Source organism: Propithecus coquereli, unplaced genomic scaffold (assembly GCF_000956105.1).
Source record: "Propithecus coquereli isolate 6110/MARCELLA unplaced genomic scaffold, Pcoq_1.0 Scaffold442, whole genome shotgun sequence".
Taxonomy (NCBI): domain Eukaryota; kingdom Metazoa; phylum Chordata; class Mammalia; order Primates; family Indriidae; genus Propithecus; species Propithecus coquereli.
Window position 1 is genome coordinate 1,150,482 of NW_012150197.1, and position 21,219 is coordinate 1,171,700.

The following is a 21,219-nucleotide window of genomic DNA, read 5'->3' on the forward strand; positions in this document are numbered from 1 at the left end:
AAATGAAATTCTGTCTCAGGAGATTTCATAAATGCCCACATTTCCATATTGAGTCATTACTTTATGTGTAATAAACTGCGGTGTTTGGAACTGGGTTTTTCAAATGAGTGGCTTTATTTATTACAACAGGTAATATCAGTAGAAGTTAGTACAATACAAAATCGCCTTCAATAAATACTGCTAATCAGAGATGTAAGTTTGTACACAAGAAGCAGGTAAATCAGACTAGACCCCTGTATAGAAGGAATACGGTACATCAGATGCTTTATTGTTTGTTACACTGTGGCCAGTCATTAATCTGAAGATTTCATGTATCATTTTATTGGGATGATGTCTTTACGCAAAGACTACGGTGTTTACGCAAATGCTACGTAAACAAGTGGAATATTTCTTGCCTCATGGAATTGTACAAAACTTCTTATATATACACCCTGCGTCCTCTCAAATGGTGGGTTTCCAAATTTATTACCAGGGCCTGTGTTTGAGGTACGACATCACAGATGAGTGGCCGGCTGTCAGGACCCGTCGGACGGACACGCAGACAACAGCTCGATCCGGTGCTCCGAGGCCGAGCGTCCCGTCGGCCGCCGTCGAGGGTGCGGAGGGCAGGTCGGGGCTCCCCGGACGTGACCAGATCGCTGTTGCTCCGGTTGTCCTTACTTCTCTTCCTTAAGTTCTATTTTACGAGCTTCTAGGACCCGATTTCTCCCTGCCCCCTGCTAACACGGCGCCTTGGCAGGCCGAGGTGTCACAGATCCCCGGAGTCCCCTGAGCACCGACAGCGCCAGGCAGCCCCGGGTCGCCGGGCAGCCCGGGCTCGCCGTGAGCGCCGTCCTGGCCGTCTTTGCTGACACCGGGCACGCCTTGCGGTCCTGAGACAGACGAGGAAGGTGAGTTCGGGTGCGGTAAGGGCTGAAGAGCAGGGGCACCTAGACCCACTGAGCAGCCCCAACTCCTCTTTCTAGGAGCTTATTTCTTAGCCCTGGGAGGGGCCGAGGGGAGCAGAGACAGGTACGGACTCCGAGGGGGGCGGACGTGGGTGCAGTGAGGGTGGACGCTGCCCCAGGGCGCAGCACCGGTGTCGGGAGGTTTCCTGGGTGCTGTGTGAGGACGGGATCGGGGAGGACAGGATCGGGGCGGGCGGGTGGGAGGCAGTGGGGGGCTTGGAGCTGCAGGGAGGACTATGTGTGAGCAAAGGGGGAGTCGACTGCCTGGGGGAGGGTGACAAAGTCCAGGACAGCGTGGTCATGGTACAGCCGGAGGCTGCTGTCCCCTGGGAACAGTGACACAGATGAAATCTAAGCCACATGGGTGGAGAGATGCAGCCAGGGGCCCCTGAGCGTTAGGACGCCAGGCACAGGCAGGGCTGGGCCCCCAAGGAGACCCCGGGAGCAAGGGGTGCAGCCCTCAAGGGCCAGGAGAGGAGAGTGTTTTGGGGGCACTGAGGCCTCTCGGCCCCACCCAAGATGTGGAAGGAGCCTGGAACTGAGCCGTAGCCAGCAGGTGACTGTTATGTCAAAACCAGGGCCTGAGACTTTGCGGACGTCTGTGCTGATGGGAGTGGTCGGGACGGAGCCTCTGAGAGGGCACAGGGGGTCGGGACGCGGCCGGGGGCTGGCCTTTGCTGGGGACGGCAACGCTGCCTCCCTCCTTGACAAAGCATTCATTTTTGATGTTAAAAAAATGGAAATAGTCACTGTATATGTGGGTCAGGTGAGAGGAAATTCCATTAGAATTTAACTGAAATAGCTACTATGTAGCTCTGGTTAAATGGGACACAGCCAAATCCACTTAGCTAGAATAGACACGGGAGGATCTGTTTACTGATTAAACTTGTAGGTATTAAAGTGGTTACTGAGACAATTCCTAGTCCTGCCTCTACGTTTTGCCAAGAGAAACAAGTATTTCCTTTATAAGAAAGCGAGACACACGCATGACCCACGCGCTCCCCCACATCGGTGGTAAAACGCAGGACGAGACCCGCACAACAAAACCTTGGTGACGGTGGCCTCCTACCTGGCAGCCCCTGGTCTCCTTCCGGCCCGTCCAGCCCTGCGCCTGCTGCGCCTTTGTCCCCTCTGTCACCCTGGCTCCCTGTCAGGAGGAATTGGACACAGACACGTTAGAATGTCTGCTGCGACGGCACCGTGGCAGCATTCGATCCGCCTTCCTAACAAACAGGCTGCCGCTTTCCACCGGCTGTCATCGAAGTGGAGCCATTCGGAAAAGCAAGGACATCTCCGAGACAAACCCACCTAGACACAGTCACGCGCCCATGATGACGTGTGGTCGATGACGGGCCGCATAGGTGACGCGGGCCCACGTGTTACAGCGCAGTATTTGCACTGTGCCCCGCCTGTGCTCAGCTGTGTCCGGATGCAGACACCCCCGTGCTGCGGCTGCCTGCCGCATTCAGCGCAGTAACGGGGTCTCGCTGCGTGGCCCGAGGCTGTGGCTCTGAGCAGCAGGCTCCGCCCTCCGGCTTTGTGCGGGAGCATCTGCGATCTTCCCGCGGGACGGGAGTGCGGAGCATTTCTCAGAGCGCATCCCCGTTGGTAAGTGACACACGACTGTAACTAGCCAGCGTCAGCCACCACTTCCCTGGGCTCTGCTGTCACCGTGGATGGGGTTTTAGTTTTGTTCAAAATATTTGTGCCTATTATTCATTTTGTAATCATATTTTCAATATGATTTTTGACCCGTGAGTTATTTAAAGGTGTTATATTTATTTACTTATTTAGAGAGAGTCTCACTCTGTCACCCTGGCTGGAGTACAGTGGCAAGATCACAGCTGACTGCAGCCTTGAACTCCTGGGCTCAAGTGATCCTCCTGCCTGGGCCTCCCAAAGTGCTAGGATTACAGGTGTGAGCCACCTTGCCCAGCCTTGATTTTGGGGTTTTTTGGGTTTTTTTTCTGAGATGAGGTCTTGCTCTGTTGCCCAGGCTGGAGTGCAGTGGTGAGATCACAGCTCACCGCAGCCTCACGCTCCTAGGCTCAAGCAATCTTCCTCAGCCTCCCGAGTATCTAGGAGAATTTATTCTGTAAAATTTGGATTCAAAAGGTCACACTCAAGGATCCAGAAGGCCACACGTGGCCCCAAGGTTGCAGGTTCCTCACCCCTGATTCTAGCACTAAGACCGTGAGCCACCATGCCCAGATGATTTTTTTTTTTTAGGGATTGGGTCTTGCTATGTTGTCCACTCTGGCCTCAAACTGTAGGCCTTAAGCGATCCTCCTGCTTCAGCCTCCGAGAGTGGTGGATTACAGGCGTGAGACACTGTACCCAGTCAAATTATACCTTTTATCAATACGGTGACACCCTGTAAGGCAGCGTGATTAGAGCCTGTCTGTTTGTCTGATATCAATGGTAGTGACCTGACTTCGTCCTTTTTGGTGTCTGTCAGCGTATGTTTTTCAGTCCTGCCGCCCGGCACAGGCGTGCTCAGCCGTGCCACGGTCATGGGGCAGTCCCTGCTTATCCACCCATCACGCCCGTGCAGGTGTGTGCGAGCGTCAGGGTGAAGGAAACTGTTTCCGGTTTGCTCGGGCCTCACGCTTTTTGTCAACCCCTCCCCACCAAAGGTGGTTCGATGGTATTCGAGAAAAATACCACATTTGAAAAAACGTTCTCCTCCTCGCAGGATTAACGAGGAATCGACTTTGCTAGGCCGCAAGAGCACGCGGGGCCTGGCGGATACGGGGAGCAGCATCCCGTGACGGCGACAGCCCCTCCCTCCCCGCCGTGGTATTTTCACAGCCCGGTGACGGCGTTGGGCACGACCACTCACCTCTGGGCCCGGGGTCTCCCAGCTCACCAGTGGGGCCGCGGTATCCCGGGGGTCCTCGCGCTCCAGGGTGGCCGATGGAGCCTGGGGGTCCTGGGGGCCCGGGGGGGCCGGCTGGGCCAGGCCGGCCGATGGACCCCTGCGCTAATGGCTTCCTCAGGTGCGCAGCTAACTGTGCGATTTGTTCTTTTGGGAAACAAGGGTGCAAGCCTTTACTTCAGAGGGATTCTCACGAGTATTTCTACGTGAAGCATAAAATATCTGCACGGCGCTGCCTTTCAGCAGCAAGTTTTCCTTCTGATGGGTTGACAGTGGTTTTCCCTGCTCTGGGGCACGCAACCCAGGCTGTGCCCAGCCAGGGATGACAGCGCTGAGGGCGACGGTGCGGGCGCGTGTCCCCGTAGCTGCCACCCCGGGGTGACTCACCGCTTATCATGCCCCCGCACAGCTCCCTGATGCGCTGCTCACTGGCCTCCTTGCCCTAAAAACGCACCCACAAGTCCACCGGTGTGTGGCGGCTTCCCGCGGCCACCATCCCACCCCCAGAGCCACTAGGACCCAAGTCCTGTGCAAGCCCAACCCCAACAGCACCGACTCAAGGAGGGGAAGTGACGTACCGGAACGCCGGGTTTCCCCGTGATGCCAGGGACGCCCTGCACGCCCTGGAAGCCCAGGGGCCCGGGGGGGCCTGGGACGCCCTGGACGCCGCTGGTGCCGTTGGGACCCTGGATGCCCTTGGGGCCCAGCTCCCCCCGACTGCCAGACTGCAGAGAAACGGGACAGAGGGGGGTCAGCGGGAGCCTGGCCCAGAGCCGGCCCCCAGGCCGCTCCCCTGGCCAGCACAGCCCTGTCCTGCCAGCTTGTGACCCAGGTCTGGGCAGCACCTTGCCGGCCGACCGCCCGCCCGGAGGGCGTCTGCCAGGCCCTCACCTCTCCTTTTGATCCGACGGGGCCGCTGGGACCCTGTGAAGAGAAGGGGAGGCGTGAGGCTCCCGTGCGCCGTGAGCTGGGGGGGAGTAGCTCCCGAGCAGACAATCCCACATGGTATTAGTGGAGGATGAAATAAAAGCGAAATCGCCCACAAACCTGCCACTGACTACATCAAAATATCGACAGCGGTTCCTTCCTTTATTCTTCTGCATGTTAAATACGTTCTTTATGCTGCTGCGACCACGTTAACCCACTAAAGCTTCCTTAAAACTTACTCTCCCCGAGGAGTGACTATTAATAGTAGCTGCGCAGGATGGTCTCTACACACGTTCACCGCGTTTCCTTTTTTTTTTTTTTTGCTGTCGTAAATAACACCGAGCTGACCGTCTCTGCCCTAAACTGGGCCCTTCCCCGACCAAGCTGGCGCGTGCGCACAGGGACGCAGCCCGATAGGGTCGGAATGTCTCCCGAGCGCACGCTGAAATGCGACTGCCATCGTGACGGCATTCAGAGGTGGGACCTTTAGGAGGTGACGGGGTCTGGAGGGCCCCGTGTGAGTGAGCTGATGGCTGACGCTGTTGTTGCCAGAGTGGCTTCCTGAAGAAGGGATGAGCCCACCCCCGCCCCTCCCCCCTCGTCTCTGGCTGCTTCGCCTTTCGCCACGGGATGACGCGGCCCCTCGGTCCTGGACCTCCCAGCCTCCAGACCACAAGCCAAATACGTCTCTTTTCTTTGTAGATTACCGCGCGTGACACTCTGTTACTGAAGCAGAAAACAGACTAAGACACGGCCCGGCCAGCTAGCGGGCAGGCGGAGGGCTGACGGGGCCCTGACACCGCGCTCTGCTCACGCTGGCCCGAGACGGCCCCATCCGGGGCTGGGAAGGGCAGAGGGAGGGTCCCCCGCTTGGCCCCCTGTGCCAGGGCTGAGAGCCGAGGGGGGCTCGCCCGCCTGCCTCCCTCCCAGGTGCCGCCCCCCACCCCACCCCATCAGCGTGGCGGCCCCCAGCAGCCTTCGGCGGCCGCTTGGGTTCCCAGGGTCCCGCGTGTCAAGGTTGTCTAAGAATTTGCCAAAATGAATAAGACACACAGCTGAGATTACTTTGCCTAGAGGCTTAAAACGTTTACCGAGGCTACCGAGGTTTAGCCCAGACACAAAGGAAAGATTAATTCAACAATTAAAAGCTCCGGCCACGGCCACGGCCCATGGGCCACGGGCCACAGGCAAGCCAGGAACATCTTTCCTGCTAACCCCACAAGGTCCCCACTTGCATTCCCTCCAGGAGAAATGTGAGTCAGTTGACCCAACCGAGGGCTTAGTTTTATACCTAACCTGAGTTTTAGCTCTGTGTAAGCAGAGTTTTCTTCAGTCAAAACTCGGCTGTGACTAATGCCTGCTGGAAAGCCACAGTGACTTTTGCAAGCAGTTACCAGGCGAGGGGGTGCAGGGAACCCCACACTGAGCACCGAGGCGCCCCAGGCCCACCCAGGCCGCCAGCTGCCCCCCCATGTCAGGCTTTCCAGGCCCCCTCAAGCTGGGGGGACGCCAGTGGCCAGGCCTCGGCCCCCCGCGTCCAGCTACACACTCCCCCACGGGACTGTTCCCGCCCCAGGGTCTGCAGATGTTGACCTTGTCCTTGGGACGGTTCCCACCCACAGTGACTAGTTAATTCTCAGTTGTTAGCAGCAGGAAGGTTAACTTAATCGCACTCACCATCTCTCCTTTATCCCCGGGAAGACCGTCGGAGCCCGCGATGCCCTGCAAGTGACCACCCAACGGTAAGAGGACCGTTCAGTGCGTCCAGGGACGTCGTGCCTTAGGCCACCTGCTCTCCAACCTGTCTCACGCTCATCCCCTGGGACTGAGGCCAAAGTCTGGGCCCAGGACCTGCCTTTTAACCAGCCCCTGAGAACCCTGCCTCTCAGACCCGCAGCCCAGCGTGGAGACTGCAAAGCAGGCGGGGCTTGTTTGCATAGAGAGGCTTCTCTGCCCCCCAGAGCCTGGTGTGGGGGGAGAGGCTGCAGGTCCTCGACCAGCACAGACGGCGCCTGGGCTGCCTGGAGGCCGGAAGCAGGTGCCTGGGAGGGCAGGGCAGCCTTGACCACAGCCCCACCCTCAGAGCTTTTCTGGAGAGAGAAGCTGCAGAGGGAGAAATGCGTTTCTAATCTGCTTCTGCAAAACGGAGAGCCCAGACCCCGTCCTCCTTCTCAGTCAGTTTCCAGAAGGTCAGCAGGAAATACACTCCCCCGGGGGGTCCCCATACATGCCTCCCGGGACAGAGCCACATGGTGACCGTCTGGTCCGCCAGCTGTCTGTACCCTGAGCTGGAGGCTGGGTGCCCAGAGTGGCTGTCACTGTGCTACAAGGGGCCAGGGACAGCAAATGAGAAAGACAGGAGGAGAAATGAACCCAGGTGTGACCGGCCGCCAGGTACCTGCTCACCTGGTCTCCCTTGGGGCCCGCGGCGCCTCCAGGGCCCTGGGGTGGAGAGAAGGCTCTGATTAGAGGAGTCACAGGGCTCCCCGAAGGGACCTCCATTGCGTGGTGGACCAGGGACGGCAAACACTTCACGCATCCACAAGGTATGGGCACAAACGGCTGACCGTGACTCCCCGACACAGCCCCGCGGGCCAGGTTCACAGGTCACAGGCAGGACCCCAGGCCCTGCCCTGAGCCCGGGAGTCTCGGGTCTTTCCCTACAGAACCAGCCGTGCTGTCCAGGGCCCGGTCTCCATGCTCCTCGGGGACACTGAGGTCCTTTTCAGCTGGGCATTGCTGTAATCCCAGTGAACGTGTGCGGGCGTCTTTGCACACACGGTCCTAGGTTAACCCCATCACAGTGGAATTCCTGAGTCAAAGGCCCAAAAGCTCCTATCACCTTCCTATCCCATTGTGAGATTAAGGACACATCTAGGGATTGCTAGGATCTCCCTTAAAACGTCCACTTGCAGCCGGGTGGGGCAGCGTGCCCTGTGGTCCCAGCTACTTGGAGGCCAAGGTGGGAGGATCACAGGAGCCAGGAGTTCCAGGCCAGCCTGGGCAACATAGTGAGACCCTGTCTCTAAAAAAAATAGAAACATATTTTTAAAAAGTCCCTTTGCTCATATAGCAGCACAAGTGAGAACCTGTCCAAAGGGCAAACGCATGGGACACTTCTCAGGAAGTTAAAGGGAAACTCGGCAACCAGGCCCTGCCCCCACCTGGGCCAGCGCCAGCCCCCATGTCCCAGAGGCCCTGGGGTTGCTGGCACGTCCAGGCCTCTGGAATTTCCTGCCCAGAGGCTAAGAAAGGGCCCACTGTCCCCACAGGGGGTGGCAGCTTCTACAGCTCCAGCTGTCCCGGAGGCAGGGGCATCTGGGACATCGCCGCCCCCGAGTCTGCGGCCGCGTCCTGGAGCCCTCCTGGGGCTGCGTGCACACCTCCGAAAGGGCTCTGTCCCTGCCCACGCCCAGTGGGTGGCCATGGCAGGCAGGACCTGGTGGAACGTGGCTGGGGACAGGGCCGGGGCCCAGACCAGACCACAGCCTCCTCCCAGGTGACCCGGGGCTTTGCCCCCCAGCTGAGCCAGTCATGCAGCCGCTTGTGCCCTGACTCCCGAGGGCCACGTCACGGGCTGTCGTTAGACCAACAGGAAAGAGTCTTGAGAAGTCAGAAGTGGTGACGGTCACAATCGTTTGGAACGCTGGTGTTGAAACTTACTGTATAGCAACGTCACCCTCTGCCAAATAACACCTCAGCTGACGCCCCACAGCTGGGAGCCAGCGTCATCCTGATTATTGGGCACCAACTATGTGCTGTCCTCCCGGCACACATGGGGATGGAGCAGAGTGGCTGAGGCTCCTGGACCTCCCTTGCCCACGAGGAAGGCCACGTGGAAGGATGGACCACAGGGACCACAGGGCGCCGTGCTCAGGGGCCCTCCCTCCCCACGGGGCTGTGCAGCCGCGGGCTCAGGGGAGAGGCCCCTGGCCTGGACGCCTTGAGGAACCGTGGCTCTCCGCTCTCCTCTGTGTTCCACGGACCGTGCTAACCGGGGCTGGGGCACGTCCTGCGGTGCAGGGCCACTTACCCTGTCGCCCACTTCGCCGCGGAGGCCCTGGGGGCCTGGAAGGCCGGGGTCTCCCATGCTGCCCTTCCGGCCCTGTGGAGAAGGTCCAGCTCAGCCAGACCCTCACTGCCGGCGTGGCCCATGCAGGCTCTCGCCTGGGCCTGCTGTGCGGGTCACGGCTCCAGGCCACACCCTTAGCCCACCTTACCCACCTGGAAGCCTCGGACGCCGGGGGCCCCAAGAGGGCCTTGCGGGCCAAGGGCCCCCTGAAAGACAGAAGGAGGCATGAGTGGGACTGGGGAGACCCCCGGGGAGGGGGCTGTGGAGCCCACAGGGCTGGGCGGGCACCGCAGCTGGTCCCAGCCCTCTGGCCAAGTCAGGGGTCAGTTCAGGGGTCTCAGGCTCAGGCATGCCCTCGCCCAGGTGCCGACGCCCACTGCCTGCCCGGAGCCCTGTGGCTACAGGTGGGCACCGCGGTCTGAGGCTGGGCCTTCGCGCAAAGGTCTTGAGGATGAGACGTCTCAGGCCTGGCCCCACCATGTCCAGCATCCTTGGCTTTGTGGTCCTGGCCCATCGATGCACCCAATGTGTCACCCCAGCTGCTCAAACCCAGGGCCACCTGCCAGGGGCTCGGGCCACCCCCTCAACCTGGGCCACGTCCCTCACTCACCGCTGAGCCCCTGTGGCCGGCCTCGCCGCGCTCCCCGGGCACGCCAACGTCCCCCTGCGGGAGGAGAAGCAGCGTGTGAGAGCAGCGTCCTGCGCACGGGGCGGGGCGGGGTGGGGCGGCTGCAGATACTCACAGGGATGCCCGGCTCTCCCGAGCGGCCGGCCTCACCCAGCTCCCCGGCTCTGCCCTGCAGGGAAGGCGGCGCCGTGAGTGCCCCCATCCCCGGCCCAGGCCAGCTTGCTGGCCTCCCTCCCCCAGGGAAAGCAGCCACGTACCAGTTCTCCCTTCTCGCCTTTGGACCCTGCTTGTCCGGGGAGCCCCTGCCGGGACAGAGCTTGGTTGGCGCGGTGGAGTCCACGAGTGTGTGCACGCGGACAGCAGCGGCCGTGAGCAGCACAGGACAGTGTGTGTGGGGCCAGGGATAGAGGCCCCACAGGACAGAGCACTCCCGGGGCAGGGCCAGCTTCTAGCCCTGCTGACCCTGGGGCACTTCTACAGCCTCCCGCCCTCGGGTGCGGAGCCCCTGCAGGAGCCCCCCAGGCCCACAGGGTGACCCCAGCATCCAGGGTGGGCACACGCACACGCACTCACGTCCCACGTGCACGCACCATGGGCACCCGCTGGGCACCAGGGCCTGTGCGGGCTCTGACAGGCAGTCCCCAGAGCCACCACGGGAAGGGACCCTACGATGACCACCCCCCAGCCCAGCACGGCCCAGCGAAGAGCAGTGGCACCAGCAGGCCGGCCCCGCCGGCGGGGGCACTCACCGGCAGCCCGTTGGGACCCTTCTCTCCCGGACCACCATGGCGACCAGCCTCGCCCTGCAAGGACGGCAGGGGTGAGTGGGGGCGGGTGCCGAGGCCCTGGGAGGCTGAGCTCCCGTCCACCCCCCACAGCCCGCGCCAACCTTCTCGCCCTCGAGTCCTGGCACTCCGTCCTGGCCGTCCTTGCCCGGCATGCCCTGGAGACAACGGACATGTGAGGTGGGAGGCCTGGGGCAGGGAGTCGCCCCCGCCCTTCCGATGCAGCCTTGTCCCCCAGGGCAGCCCCTTCCCCACCCCCAGAACTGGCTCTGCCCCCTGAACCTGGGGGTTGTCTATGGTTTCACCCAGGAGGCCACGTGGCAGCCTGTGCTGCCCCAGAGGCCACGCAGGTGAGGGGGGCGGGAAAGGACGGGGGTGGGGTGAGCCGCGGAGGCAGCGCCGCTGCACCGCTGACCGGGCCACGTCCGCTTGGATGCTTCGCGGCTCCCCAGGGAAGTGCAGCTGTGGCCTGTTGCACAGGTGGGAACAGGTTGGGGACATGGACTTGGGCCCGGCCGTCTGGGCCACACTCTTGACCAGCGGAGGCATCAGGGGGCCTGTCCCTGCACCCATCCTGGGCAAACTCCCGCCCCAGGCGTCCCGTGAGACAGGGATACCCCTCTAGGGCCAGAGACAGTGGGGGCACTGGGGTCTGGGTGCACAGCAGGGCGGAGGTGCCCAGGACAGGTGCCCGGACCTTGGAGCGCCACGTCTGTGCCCCGTGCCACCTGCCGGCCCTCACTCCCACAGGCCCCCGGCGCAGGTGAGCCCGGCCGAGCCCTCCGCTTCCGCAGGGTCCTGGAGGCCACGGAAATGCGGGGCCGCAGGAGGCTGCCCAACGGCAGGGCACCAACCCGAGGGCTGGCCCTGCTGAGTGTGGCCACACGCCCGTGAGGCCCTGGGCACAGCGGGATGTGGAAGGACGATCCCCGAGAAGCAGTTACAGATACGGGACAGCCGCACGGGTGGCCGCAGCCCAGGACTCACCGGCTCTCCAACTGGCCCGGCCACTCCGGGGGCTCCCTTGGGACCAGGTCTGCCCTGAAGGACACACGAGTGACAGACCTGAGGGTCCCCTTCCCAGACCAGCTCACAAGCTCCAGGCAGGCTGCTCTCGGAGGCCAGAGCTGTGCTCCGGGCAGGGAACAAACCGCCCGGGGAAAGGTTCCGTCCCCAAGGGGCCCGTCATGCGTGGGGAGAACCATCTTTGGGTCAGTCCGCGAGGACCCAGGCCGGTCAGGAGGCTGCCACAGGCGAACACCGCTGGGGGCAGCCACTCCGGTCCAGAGACCTTCGCTGTCTGGGCTTGCCCAAGTTCACTGGCTTAACCCGAGAGCTGTTTTCTCTCATTGCTATTTCACACCTGGGCAACCTTGGCACAGGTGAAGCCCACTCTGCCCAGGGCCGCTTGCTGTTGGTGGCGAGGAGGGGCCAGGGCTCCACGGGGGCAGGGGGCGTGCTGGGGCCTCCGGGGCCAGGCTCATCCCCCCCCACCCCGGGCACAGGTGGCCCCCAACTCCCCCTGGCGGGTGCCCCGTGGGATCCCCCCAACACCAGTCAGGAATCAGGGCAAGTCCTTCCACAGAGGGACCCGGAGAACCGAGTTCTCTCTCACTTACGAGGTCGCCCTTGGGGCCGCGGAAACCCTCGGGGCCCCTCTCGCCTCTGTCACCCTGGAAAGGACGGGGCGCGGGGAGGGAAGGGTTAACCATGCGGAGAAGGCGGGAGAGCAAGACCAAGGCCGGGCGGGGTCAGAGGTGGCTGGACGGATGCTGCTGAGGGTCACAGAGGCCAGAAGGCAATAAGGACACCTTGCTTCCCGTCTAGAACCAGGAAGGACGGAAGTCTCCCACAAAGGATAAACATTTTTGGTAAATGTGGCCCCCTGGCCTGTGCCCCCCAGGTGTGCGCAGGGGACCGCTTGGCCCGGCAGGTGGGGCGGGGGGAGCAGGGCAGAGGCTGGGCCCACACGGCACCCACCCCCGCCAGACACACGTACCGCTTTCCCGGGCACTCCAGGGATCCCGGGGGGCCCTCGGAACCCAATGGGACCCTGCGGAGGAGGAGAGGGGGCGTCTGAGTCATCTCGTCTGCAGCCTGGCTGGCACCCCCGGGACCCATCCCCGTCGGGAGCGGCCCTGCGAGCACCCCCCTCCAGGACCCCGCAGGCCCCTAATACGCACCCAGTGGTCCCCAAACCTCTTCCCCCTGCCCCAGTCACCTTGGGCCTAAGCCACCTCAGCCCCGGGCTGGGAACCGTGTGTGGGGGCCGTGAGGACACTGAGCCAACCTCCGCCAGAGAGGCCTGCGGCCCACACAGCCGGGCGGCGGCAGAGCCCAGGGCGCGGCTGCTGAGGAGCCACACTCACGGGGTGCCCCTGGCGTGGACATGGGGACAAGCCCAGGTCCCCCACCCTGCAGCCGATCTCAGTGTGGCTCACAACCCCCAGGGCTGCAGGACTTACCCGGTCTCCGGGGGGCCCGAGCGGCCCTGGCAGTCCTTGTAGTCCCCGGGGCCCCTGCGGGAGAGAGGGAAAGATGCAGAGGCCGCGCTTGGGGCCCTGGCTCTGGGGGGGCCTGGGAGTCCCAGCATCTTCCCTGGGGCCTTGGGATCGGCGCCTCTGCAGTAGGACCCCAGCCCGGGTGCTGGCCGACCATCTCCCTTCCCACCGCCCTCACCCCTCCCTGGCCTCACCTGCAGCCCCACAGTGCCCGGGATGCCGGCGGGCCCAGGGGGGCCGGGATCACCCTGCAGCGGGGAGGGAGAAAGCGGCGGTCAGAGGGCTCAGTCTGGTGTCGCCCATGTCACGGCTGGGCCACGCGGCTACGTGACGGAGTCACACGTAGCTCCAGAGTGGTCATACGCGTCCCGGTGGCCTTGCCTGTGGCCAGGTCCCGGGCCCCCAGCCCCTGCCTCACTGTCACCGCCTCCCAGTCCGCGGCCGCAGACGCGCCGGTGCTCACCTTCTCGCCGTCCTTGCCGACTTCTCCCGGCTCTCCTTTGTAGCCAGTGGGGCCCTGAAAGCAAACACGGAGTCGCCGCCCCGCCAGACCCCGCTGTCCCTCCCTGAGCAGATCCAGCCGCAGCCACACCGAGGCGGGCGGGACTGCAGGCCGGGCCCCGCAGGGGAAACCGAGGCCTGAGAGGTGCCATGGGAGGGGGCAGGGCTGGGCTGGGGACAGGAGCCAGCTCTCCCCCATGCCCTCTCTCTGGCCCTACCAGCTCCCAGCGTGGGGCATGGGGCCGAAGCCGGGACAGGAGCCAGCCGCCGCTTCTCCCCGTGGCCACCCTGCAACCAGGGCCGGGCTGCCCGCTCACCTTGAACCCTGGCATTCCCGGGGGTCCAGGGGGGCCTGGCGGGCAGACACTTGGGCACTGTTGGAAGACGGAGTGGTCAGACCCCCCCCCAGCCAGGTGGAGCAGACCCCAGTACAGAGGCCAGCTCCAGGGGGGCCCTGAGAAGGGGGTCCCCACGTGTGAGGGACGGTGGGGGAGCGGGGACAGGGCCTCGTCAGTGCCTGCCCCGCCTGGCGAGGGGCCTCACGAAGCCAGACGGCAGCCAGCCGCCCCCCACAGCCAGCTTCGATGTCCCGGCCCCCGGACGCAGGTGTCAACGCAGCTGTCCGCTGGCTGCACAAAGGGGCCGTCGGCGGCAGCACCTTCAGGCAGGGCCCCTGGCACACGCCTGCGCGAGCACATGGCCTGTGGGAGGGATGGTACCAGGAGCCCAGGCCACAGACTCGATGCCCCCGGCCCGAGGCTCGGGGACCCCAGGGGAGGTTCCAGAGCATTCCACAGCTGCAGGAGCAGAGCCGGTACCGTCAGCCCGTGGTCTCCTCATTGCAGAAGACCCCTGAGCCTTCCCTCTGGGACACACGGGTGGCGCACTTGGGACGCAGGTGGGCGCGAGAACAGGGGGAACAGCCATCAGTGGTTGCGGCAACTGGGCAAGATTTTTTCCTTTGAAAACACACAACCTCTCCACGGAGGCGCGGAGAGAACAGACCTGGGGCCTCCGGAGTGACAAGGCTCAAAGACCAAGATAAGGAGTGTCCCGGATTCTAGCTGGGAGCCTCTGCGCTGAGGACGTGCGGGCGCCACCCGCACCTGTGGCTTGGAGCCCCCCTTGGTGGCTCCCGCAGGGAGGAGCTGACGATTGGCGTGACTGTAATTAATTTGGGTTCACATCATCCATGTGGCTGGTGGCTTTGTGAGCCACGGGGGGAAGGGGGCAAGACCCTCAGCTGGGCCCTCTGCCGGCTGTGCCTGGACCTGCCTGCCTCGATCCCCTCCCCGGGGAGCCCCCGGCCCTCCCTCCGTGCCTGTTCAGAACAAGCCCCTCTCCAGGGAGAGCGCTGCATCAGCGTCACCGAGGCGGGACTCAGGCCAGGCCCCTCCTCCAAGGCAGGCACCCCCCGCCCCCTTCACAAATGGCTGCAAGTGCCCACCTGAAGGTCAGTAGCGCCTTCGGGGAGGACCCCTGGGTGTCCCTGGAACACAGACAGGCAGCTGACATCCCCACCCCCCCCTGGCATCTGCATCCACCCCACCCCCATGCTCTGACCATGACCTCCCCCACCCACCAGGGGACTCGGAGACCCTTCACCCTGGGCCCCAGTGGCCAGCGCTGGGTGCTGCTGGCCCATCCATAGGGCATGGGACAATGACAGAAGCTACTTGTCCTTGGGGCAGGTTGGCCGTGGGGACCCAGCCACAGCAGCTGCCCCCCGACCCCCATCTGTTCCTGGGAATGGCTGGTTGGGATTAGGTGATCTCCATGGGTCATCGGGCCTAGGGGTCCAACCCAGCACACTAGTCCAGTACTTACAGGGGGTCCGGGAGGTCCTGGGGGGCCAGGGAGGCCTGGGGGTCCAGAGGGTCCCTGTGGAGGCGTGACTTAGAGCAGATCCCCCGGGGAGGAGAGCGCCCCCAGCTTCCCCCACCCCCCAGGCCCTGGCCTCAAGTAGTGTCCAGTGGCCTGGACTGTCCCTTCCCTCGGTCACTGGCCAGGGCCTGTGCTGACACCACCAGGAAATGGGGGTCGAGGGGAGGGGAAAGGGGGAGCCCCTGGCAGCTGAGTCTGGGCACCTGGGGGGGCCATGGTGAGCCTGCCCCAGGGGTGGGGGAAGGCTGGGGGCCACTCACCGGAGGGCCGCGGAGGCCAATCCCGCCTGGGAGGCCGCTCACTCCTGCCTCTCCCTGGAGTGGGGTAAGAGGTGAGACACGGGGATCCCCACCCAGGCCCACGTTGCCGTCTCTGAGGGGACGGGGACCTGGTGTGGGGTGGTCAGGTTGCTCCCCCCAAAGCTCCGCCCCCAACCACGATGTGGGACACTCCCACCCAGGATGGCTCCCGTGTGGGGTAGCTCTGGGAACTCGCATGCTTAGGGGCCGCAAGGGTCGTCAGTACTCACGGGGGGTCCGGGGAGGCCTTTGCCCTGCAAGCCAAGCGTGGAGGTCAGAGCCTGCTGGGCACAGGATGGGGTGCCCCCAACCCCCAAGATGGCTCAGCAGGGCCTGGGGGAGCCTAGGGGACGGGCGGCTGGTTCAGCAGCCCCCACGGAGACAAGGGCTGCCCAGGAGAGGCCAGGACAGCCCTGCCGTGCCCAGGCCCTCCAGCTGCTCAGATTCCCACAGAGAGCTGCTGACCACACTCACCCCCAGCCCAGGTGGCCCCGGAGGTCCCAGATTTCCCTGTGGAAGGAAAATTCATGTCAGGGCTGGGCTGGCCCACCCCCACTCGCAGCACCAAGGGACTCAGCTGGACAGCAGCTACCTTCTCTCTGCTGTCTCCAACTCGGAGCACTGCCGAGCGCAGAAGAGCTCCCAAGGGCAGGGCTGTGTCCCGTGCGCCCCCACCCAGCCTGCCTCGGCCATGCCCAGCACCCAGGGCCAGCAGCACCTGCTGGTGGTCACTTCTCACAAGGAGAAGGAGAGAGGACATTGGGTTGTTTTGTGCTCAGAAGCTGTGGGGGGAGAAGGCCGTCCTAAGACGGTGGTGCCGGTCGGTCATGGAGCAAGATTCAGTGGACAGTGGTCAGGCTCAGGGGACTCGGCAGGCTGGGTGACAGTGAGGCCCTGGGGCCACAGGAGCACCCGAGGAAGAAGGGGCACACAGGGCGGGTCACAACCCCCAACACCAGTTCCCCCTCAGGGTCTTAATGCTGAGATACCTCTGACCAGGGGAGGGCTAGGGCAGCCACTGGAGTGGGGGGTGGCCTTTCAGCCCCCCTGTAGGGGCAGGGCCCGGCCAGCCCAGTCACGGACACCCCCTGGCTGGGGACCTCACCTCTGAACTGAGGCCACTGGAGGTGGTGCAGGCACTTACCCGTTCTCCAGGGGCGCCCTTGGGTCCAGGGGGTCCATCGCGCCCGGTCAGACCCTGGGGAGAGGCAGAGGGAGGGCTCAAGGGGCCACATGGAAAGCATGTGCCCACCCCAAGGCAACAAAGAGCCACGGACAATTCCTTTACTAAGATGAGTCCAGGGAGGCAAAGACCTGCCACCTGGCACTTGCCTCTCCTGGCCCCGTGCACATCCGCGTCCCAAGGCTCTGGGGCAGTGTGAAGCCAGCAGCGGGGGCGCCTGTTGGAGTCAGGCCCCGTGGGGACCAGCCCAGCAGGACCACACAGCTCACCTCCTGACCCGGCTCTGGCCCTGACAAAGCTCCGGCCAGACCTTGAGCCTGGGCCGCCTGGGGCTTGGGCATGGACCAGGCCAGCCTGGGCACAGGAGCCTGACAATGGCTGTTTGTTTCTGGACGAGCAAGAGCTGGCGGGACGTCCTCCTACTGTGGGCTGGCTCTGTCCTCTGCCAGATGCTAGCAGGGTCTGGGATGAAGGCCAAAGGACCCCTGATGGGGACTTCTGGAAACTTCTATCAGGACTGGGTTTCCCGCTTGAACAGGCCCAGCTGGAGACCAGCAATTAGACCGACTGCTCCAGGGTCCGGTGTGGGGAGGGGCCGGCACACTCACGTCCACGCCCGGCAGTCCTGGCAGCCCGGCCTCTCCTGGCTTCCCCGGCTTCCCTGGGGCCCCTTTTGGTCCCTGTGCAGGAGGAAGGGGCAGAGGAGTGAGGGAGGGGTCCGGCCCTGAGCTCTGGCCTTCAGCAAGGAAGCAAGCGTGTTCCGCCCGCACACCAGTGGCCACGCAAGGTGGCCCCTCTGCTCCCAGGCCCCGGAAGGCTGCCCGCCACATCCCGAGGTCCTGTCTGTAGGGCGTCTGCCTGGTCACTTTGGCCTTTCCAGCTAAGGGCTGGGAAGTCCCTCTGTGGGAACCCCAAGTGGGCCCAGACAGGGCTCTAAGCCCTGGGACTGCCATCCCCTGGAGCTGAGCGCGGTGAGGGGGCTACACTACAGCTCTGGGTGGGCTCCATGTGTCGCCCCCTTCCCTGGCCTGCCCCGCTCTGCCCAAAGAAAGTTCTAAAGCCAGACCCTGCCCAGAGACACAGCAAACCCCACGCGCCCCCCTCCCTCCCCTCCTGGCTCAGGCCCCTGCTCCAGCCCTCTGGGGCCTCTCCTCAGGCAACCCGGGCCCAGCCTGGTGGGACGGGCAAGCGTGAAAGACCTCTCTGTTCCGCGTCCACCCCCTTCCAGACGGGAAAGGGGCGTCCCTTCCCCCACAGCCAGGGACACTCACCGGGGGCCCAGGCAGACCTGGAGGACCAGCTTCTCCCTGCAGAGGGGAGATACCCACATGTGACCCTTGAAAATCCGGGGTCCCCTGAAAACCCTGCCCCAGGGCAGCAGACAGGGACCTGCCTCCAGGTCCGTCCCTGAGGCCTGGCCCCAGGAGACAAGATGGGGCCCCAGCTCCTACATCCATACCTAGGGGCACCCCCTCTGTGGACCAGCACCGGGGAGAGGGGTGATCTGGATACACGGGGCTCGGCCCTTTCAGCCCACCCTGCATCTGGGAACCACTCTGAGGACAAGGGGACACAACCCCCCGGAACAATGGGGAGGCGTCCTAAAGCCCCAGCCCTCCACAGCCGGCCAGCTTCAGGAGCCAGGCCTCGGGCAGCCGAGAGGCCTCCCAGCTCCATCCGCCCTCCAGTAAGGCCCCCCAGGGCCCCCAAACCCATTGACGACCTCTAGGCCTGAAATCCTTTAACCGAGACTGAGGCCAGGTTTCAGGCCCTAGGCCACCTGGGGCCAGGGTGGGACATGGCTGTCCTGGAGGGAGGAGGGAGGCTGAGGATGGGTCGTGGGGGTTCTTGACACAGCACCTCACAGTCCTCACTGCTCCCCCAGGAACAAGACGGAGAGAACAGGCCTCTGTGGAGGTGGCTGGCTGGGGGAGGTTTCCACCCAGCCTCCCACGCCTGGTCTGGGACCCCGTGGAGGACGGCGCCTCTGGGGCTGAGCTGGCCCTGCCTCCCGCAAGGCTGGCGCCAGCACCCAGCACCCCACAGGACCCATCCACCCCACAGGCCGGACCCACGGACACAGGGAACCCAGAGACACCTCAGCGGCCATGTTACTGGCCCAGGGACCACCGTGTGACACCCCCCAGCCCCGCTTCCACCCCTGCAGGTCTGCGCACATGCCACAGGGGTGCTGGCTCTCGCTGCCGTCACCCCAGCTCTGGGAGGCTTGGTGCTCTCTCCGCCGGGCCTGGGGGCTCAGGGAGGCAGGTGGCAGAGCTAGAACACCAGAGAACCCTCCCGCCCCCCTGCCCCCAACTCACATCGATGCCATCTTTGCCTGGCTTGCCAGGTGGCCCTTGGGGACCAGGGGGGCCAGGAGGTCCCACTTTCTGAAATGGAGAAATGTGTTAAGTAGCGCCCTTCCCCGCCGCTGGGCAGTCCCCCAGCTTGGCACCGGGTCTGCCCACGCAAGCTCCCCTCTCCCCAGGTCCAGGGCAGCTCTGCGGCCTGTCACAGGGGCCCCCGCCCGCCTCGGTGACCCGCGAGCCGCCGCCCGCCCGCGCGGAGCCGCGGGAAACAAAGACCACATTGTCCGTCTGGCGAGGCGGCGGTGCCGGCAGCGGCCAGACCCGGGCAGACCCCGGTCTGGCGAGGACGCGGCGGCCGCCCGGGCTCATCCGCGACGCGTCGGGCGTCCCCGGGGCTCAAGCGCAGGTCAGCGGCTCCGCGCCCCGTCGGCGATGCGCGCCGTGGGGCCACCGGGCTGCGCGCGGCGTGCGGCTCGGCGGCTGCCCCGGCGGTGCAGGCCGGGCGGTCCCAGGTTGCGCGGTCCCCGCTGCGCGTCTCCCGGCCCCGCCACCCTCACCTGCGCCCCGGCGGCCGCCAGCAGCTGTCCGAGCAGGAGCAGGGCGAGCGCGGGCGCGCGGGCCATGGCTGCGCGGCGTCTGGGCGGCGGCGGGTCGCGCCGGCAGGGCGGCGGGCGGGATGGGGGCGGGCAGGTGGGGCGGGGGCGGCGCCCGCGCACAAGCCCCCCATTCAGGCCTACCTGGGCGGGCGGGGCTGCGGCGCCCAGCGGCCAGGGGAAAAAAAGCAGCCGGGCGTTTTTGGCCAGCCTCTGAGTTAAAATTATCCCAGGACTGGCGAGTCACACACACACCTTTGAGCAAAGGAGAAAGGCCTCTTTTCTCCGCGCCCCTCGGCTCCTCCGCGTGGGAGGGCGGCTCGCTCAGAGGGGCTCCTTCCAGGAAGGGGCAGGAAGCCAGGCCCCTCCCCAGGGAGGGTGAACCCCCCCAGCCCCCGTATTGGGGGCCAGACAGTGCCAGGCTTGCTGTGCGGGGGCACGCCCATGCCCAGGCCCCGCCCACAACCTGGACTCCCCCAGGTGACCGGTCCAGGCCAGCCGCCACTGGCCAAGGCCAGACTCACCCAGACCCTGGCCCCCAAGACAGCAAAATGCAGACCCTGGGGGAGGGGAAGCATCACCACTGTCCTGGGCCAAAGATGTGTCCAGAGCAGGAGCTCTGAGGCTGCCAGTGGCCTTTCCACCTCTCTCCAGCCCAGGGCTCACCAGACCCGGCAAGTGGGCGGGGGAGTCACCGCCCCGGGGGCTGATGAACTGCGGATTCCCTGACAAACGCTGTAGGATTTAGGGGAAACTGTTACGAGCTTCATTTCTGCTGGTGGGAACTCGTGGCCTTCGAGACAATGGAAATGAACAGGCGGGGGTGCCTGGAAGGAGACCCCCCCTTCACTACCTGGAAGGGACCTCACCTTGCTTCCTCAGGTGGGAGGGTGGGTGTGAATTCTATCCAGAGGGTAAGGAGAGTGTCTGCCCTCCAGCGGGGTCCATCCGGGGATGTGTCTTCAGAGAGGGGGTGGGTGAGGGCTCCCAGCAGCCCCACCCCTGCTCCAAGCCCAGGGCCTGGGGGAAAGATGCGGATGTGGCCGGCGCCCCCCAGCCCCTCTCTCCTGGCTGCAGGCCCCACAGCCCAGCTCTGCCCCTCACGCCCAGCAAGGGCTCCTGCCCAGTGGACTCGGCACAGCTGGTCTTCACTCGGGTCGGGGGATGGCCTGCTGCCTAGGACCCCACGTGGCCTTCCTTCCCCTCCCCTGGCCTTCAGCTCCTCATAAACTCACCCCCAACTCCAGGGAGACCCAGGGGTCTGGGCTGGCCGCACACCCACCAGCCTCCCTGGGGCCCCTTAAGCTGGGTAGAACCAAAGCACTGCCCACCAGTTTGGGGACTTCACTGTCCTGGAAGCTCGGGGTCAGGTGGGCCAGCACTGCCTGCCACCCCTTGGTGCCCACCACCAGGCACAGACCCCTCCCCCAGGGCTGCTCCGGCAGCTTCCGTCTGGGTTCAGCACCAAGGTTCTCCACCTGACCAGCCAGGTGACAGTCTGCATGAGGAGGCTGCTCAAGTGACTGGTCTGAAGCCCGACATCCACCTCAGTGCCTCAGTCTCCCCTCCACGGCAGAAACCCTGTCTTGGGCCACACCAAAGTTGAGGCACCAGGGGTCCCACAGCTTCTGGTGGGCCAGGGCTGGGGGCGGTGGCCAGCTGCGAAGGTGCCCCCCCAGCTCCAAGGGAAATTGAGGCAGGAGCCGCCCTCC

The 21,219-nt window shown here is 64.5% G+C and overlaps 1 protein-coding gene across 1 annotated transcript; it reads right to left on the reverse strand.

Annotated features, from left to right (window-relative positions):
* Window positions 1-423: 423 nt before the first annotated feature.
* On the reverse strand, window positions 424-15,114 carry COL9A3 (collagen, type IX, alpha 3). The gene is made up of 24 exons (XM_012654559.1): window positions 15,067-15,114; window positions 14,687-14,728; window positions 13,557-13,613; window positions 13,202-13,255; window positions 12,933-12,986; window positions 12,703-12,756; window positions 12,237-12,290; window positions 11,857-11,910; window positions 11,225-11,278; window positions 10,342-10,395; window positions 10,202-10,255; window positions 9,710-9,754; window positions 9,568-9,621; window positions 9,435-9,488; window positions 8,977-9,030; window positions 8,786-8,857; window positions 7,159-7,194; window positions 6,430-6,474; window positions 4,717-4,749; window positions 4,404-4,550; window positions 4,213-4,267; window positions 3,790-3,972; window positions 2,017-2,094; window positions 424-872 (listed from the first exon to the last, which is right to left on the reverse strand). The coding sequence occupies exons 3-24, from the start codon at window positions 13,569-13,571 to the stop codon at window positions 682-684; spliced, it is 1,494 nt and encodes a 497-aa protein (XP_012510013.1). The 5' UTR covers window positions 13,572-13,613; window positions 14,687-14,728; window positions 15,067-15,114; the 3' UTR covers window positions 424-681.
* Window positions 15,115-21,219: the final 6,105 nt, after the last annotated feature.

Coding starts and splice junctions, on each gene's coding strand:
- COL9A3 (XM_012654559.1), bottom strand. Junction 12,291..12,702: donor TCGGGCCCCCCGGAGACCGG/GTAAGTCCTGCA, acceptor CCTCCTCCGCAG/GGTCCCATTGGGTTCCGAGG. Junction 9,031..9,434: donor CCGGCCACAGGGGCTCAGCG/GTGAGTGAGGGA, acceptor TCTGTCTTTCAG/GGGGCCCTTGGCCCGCAAGG.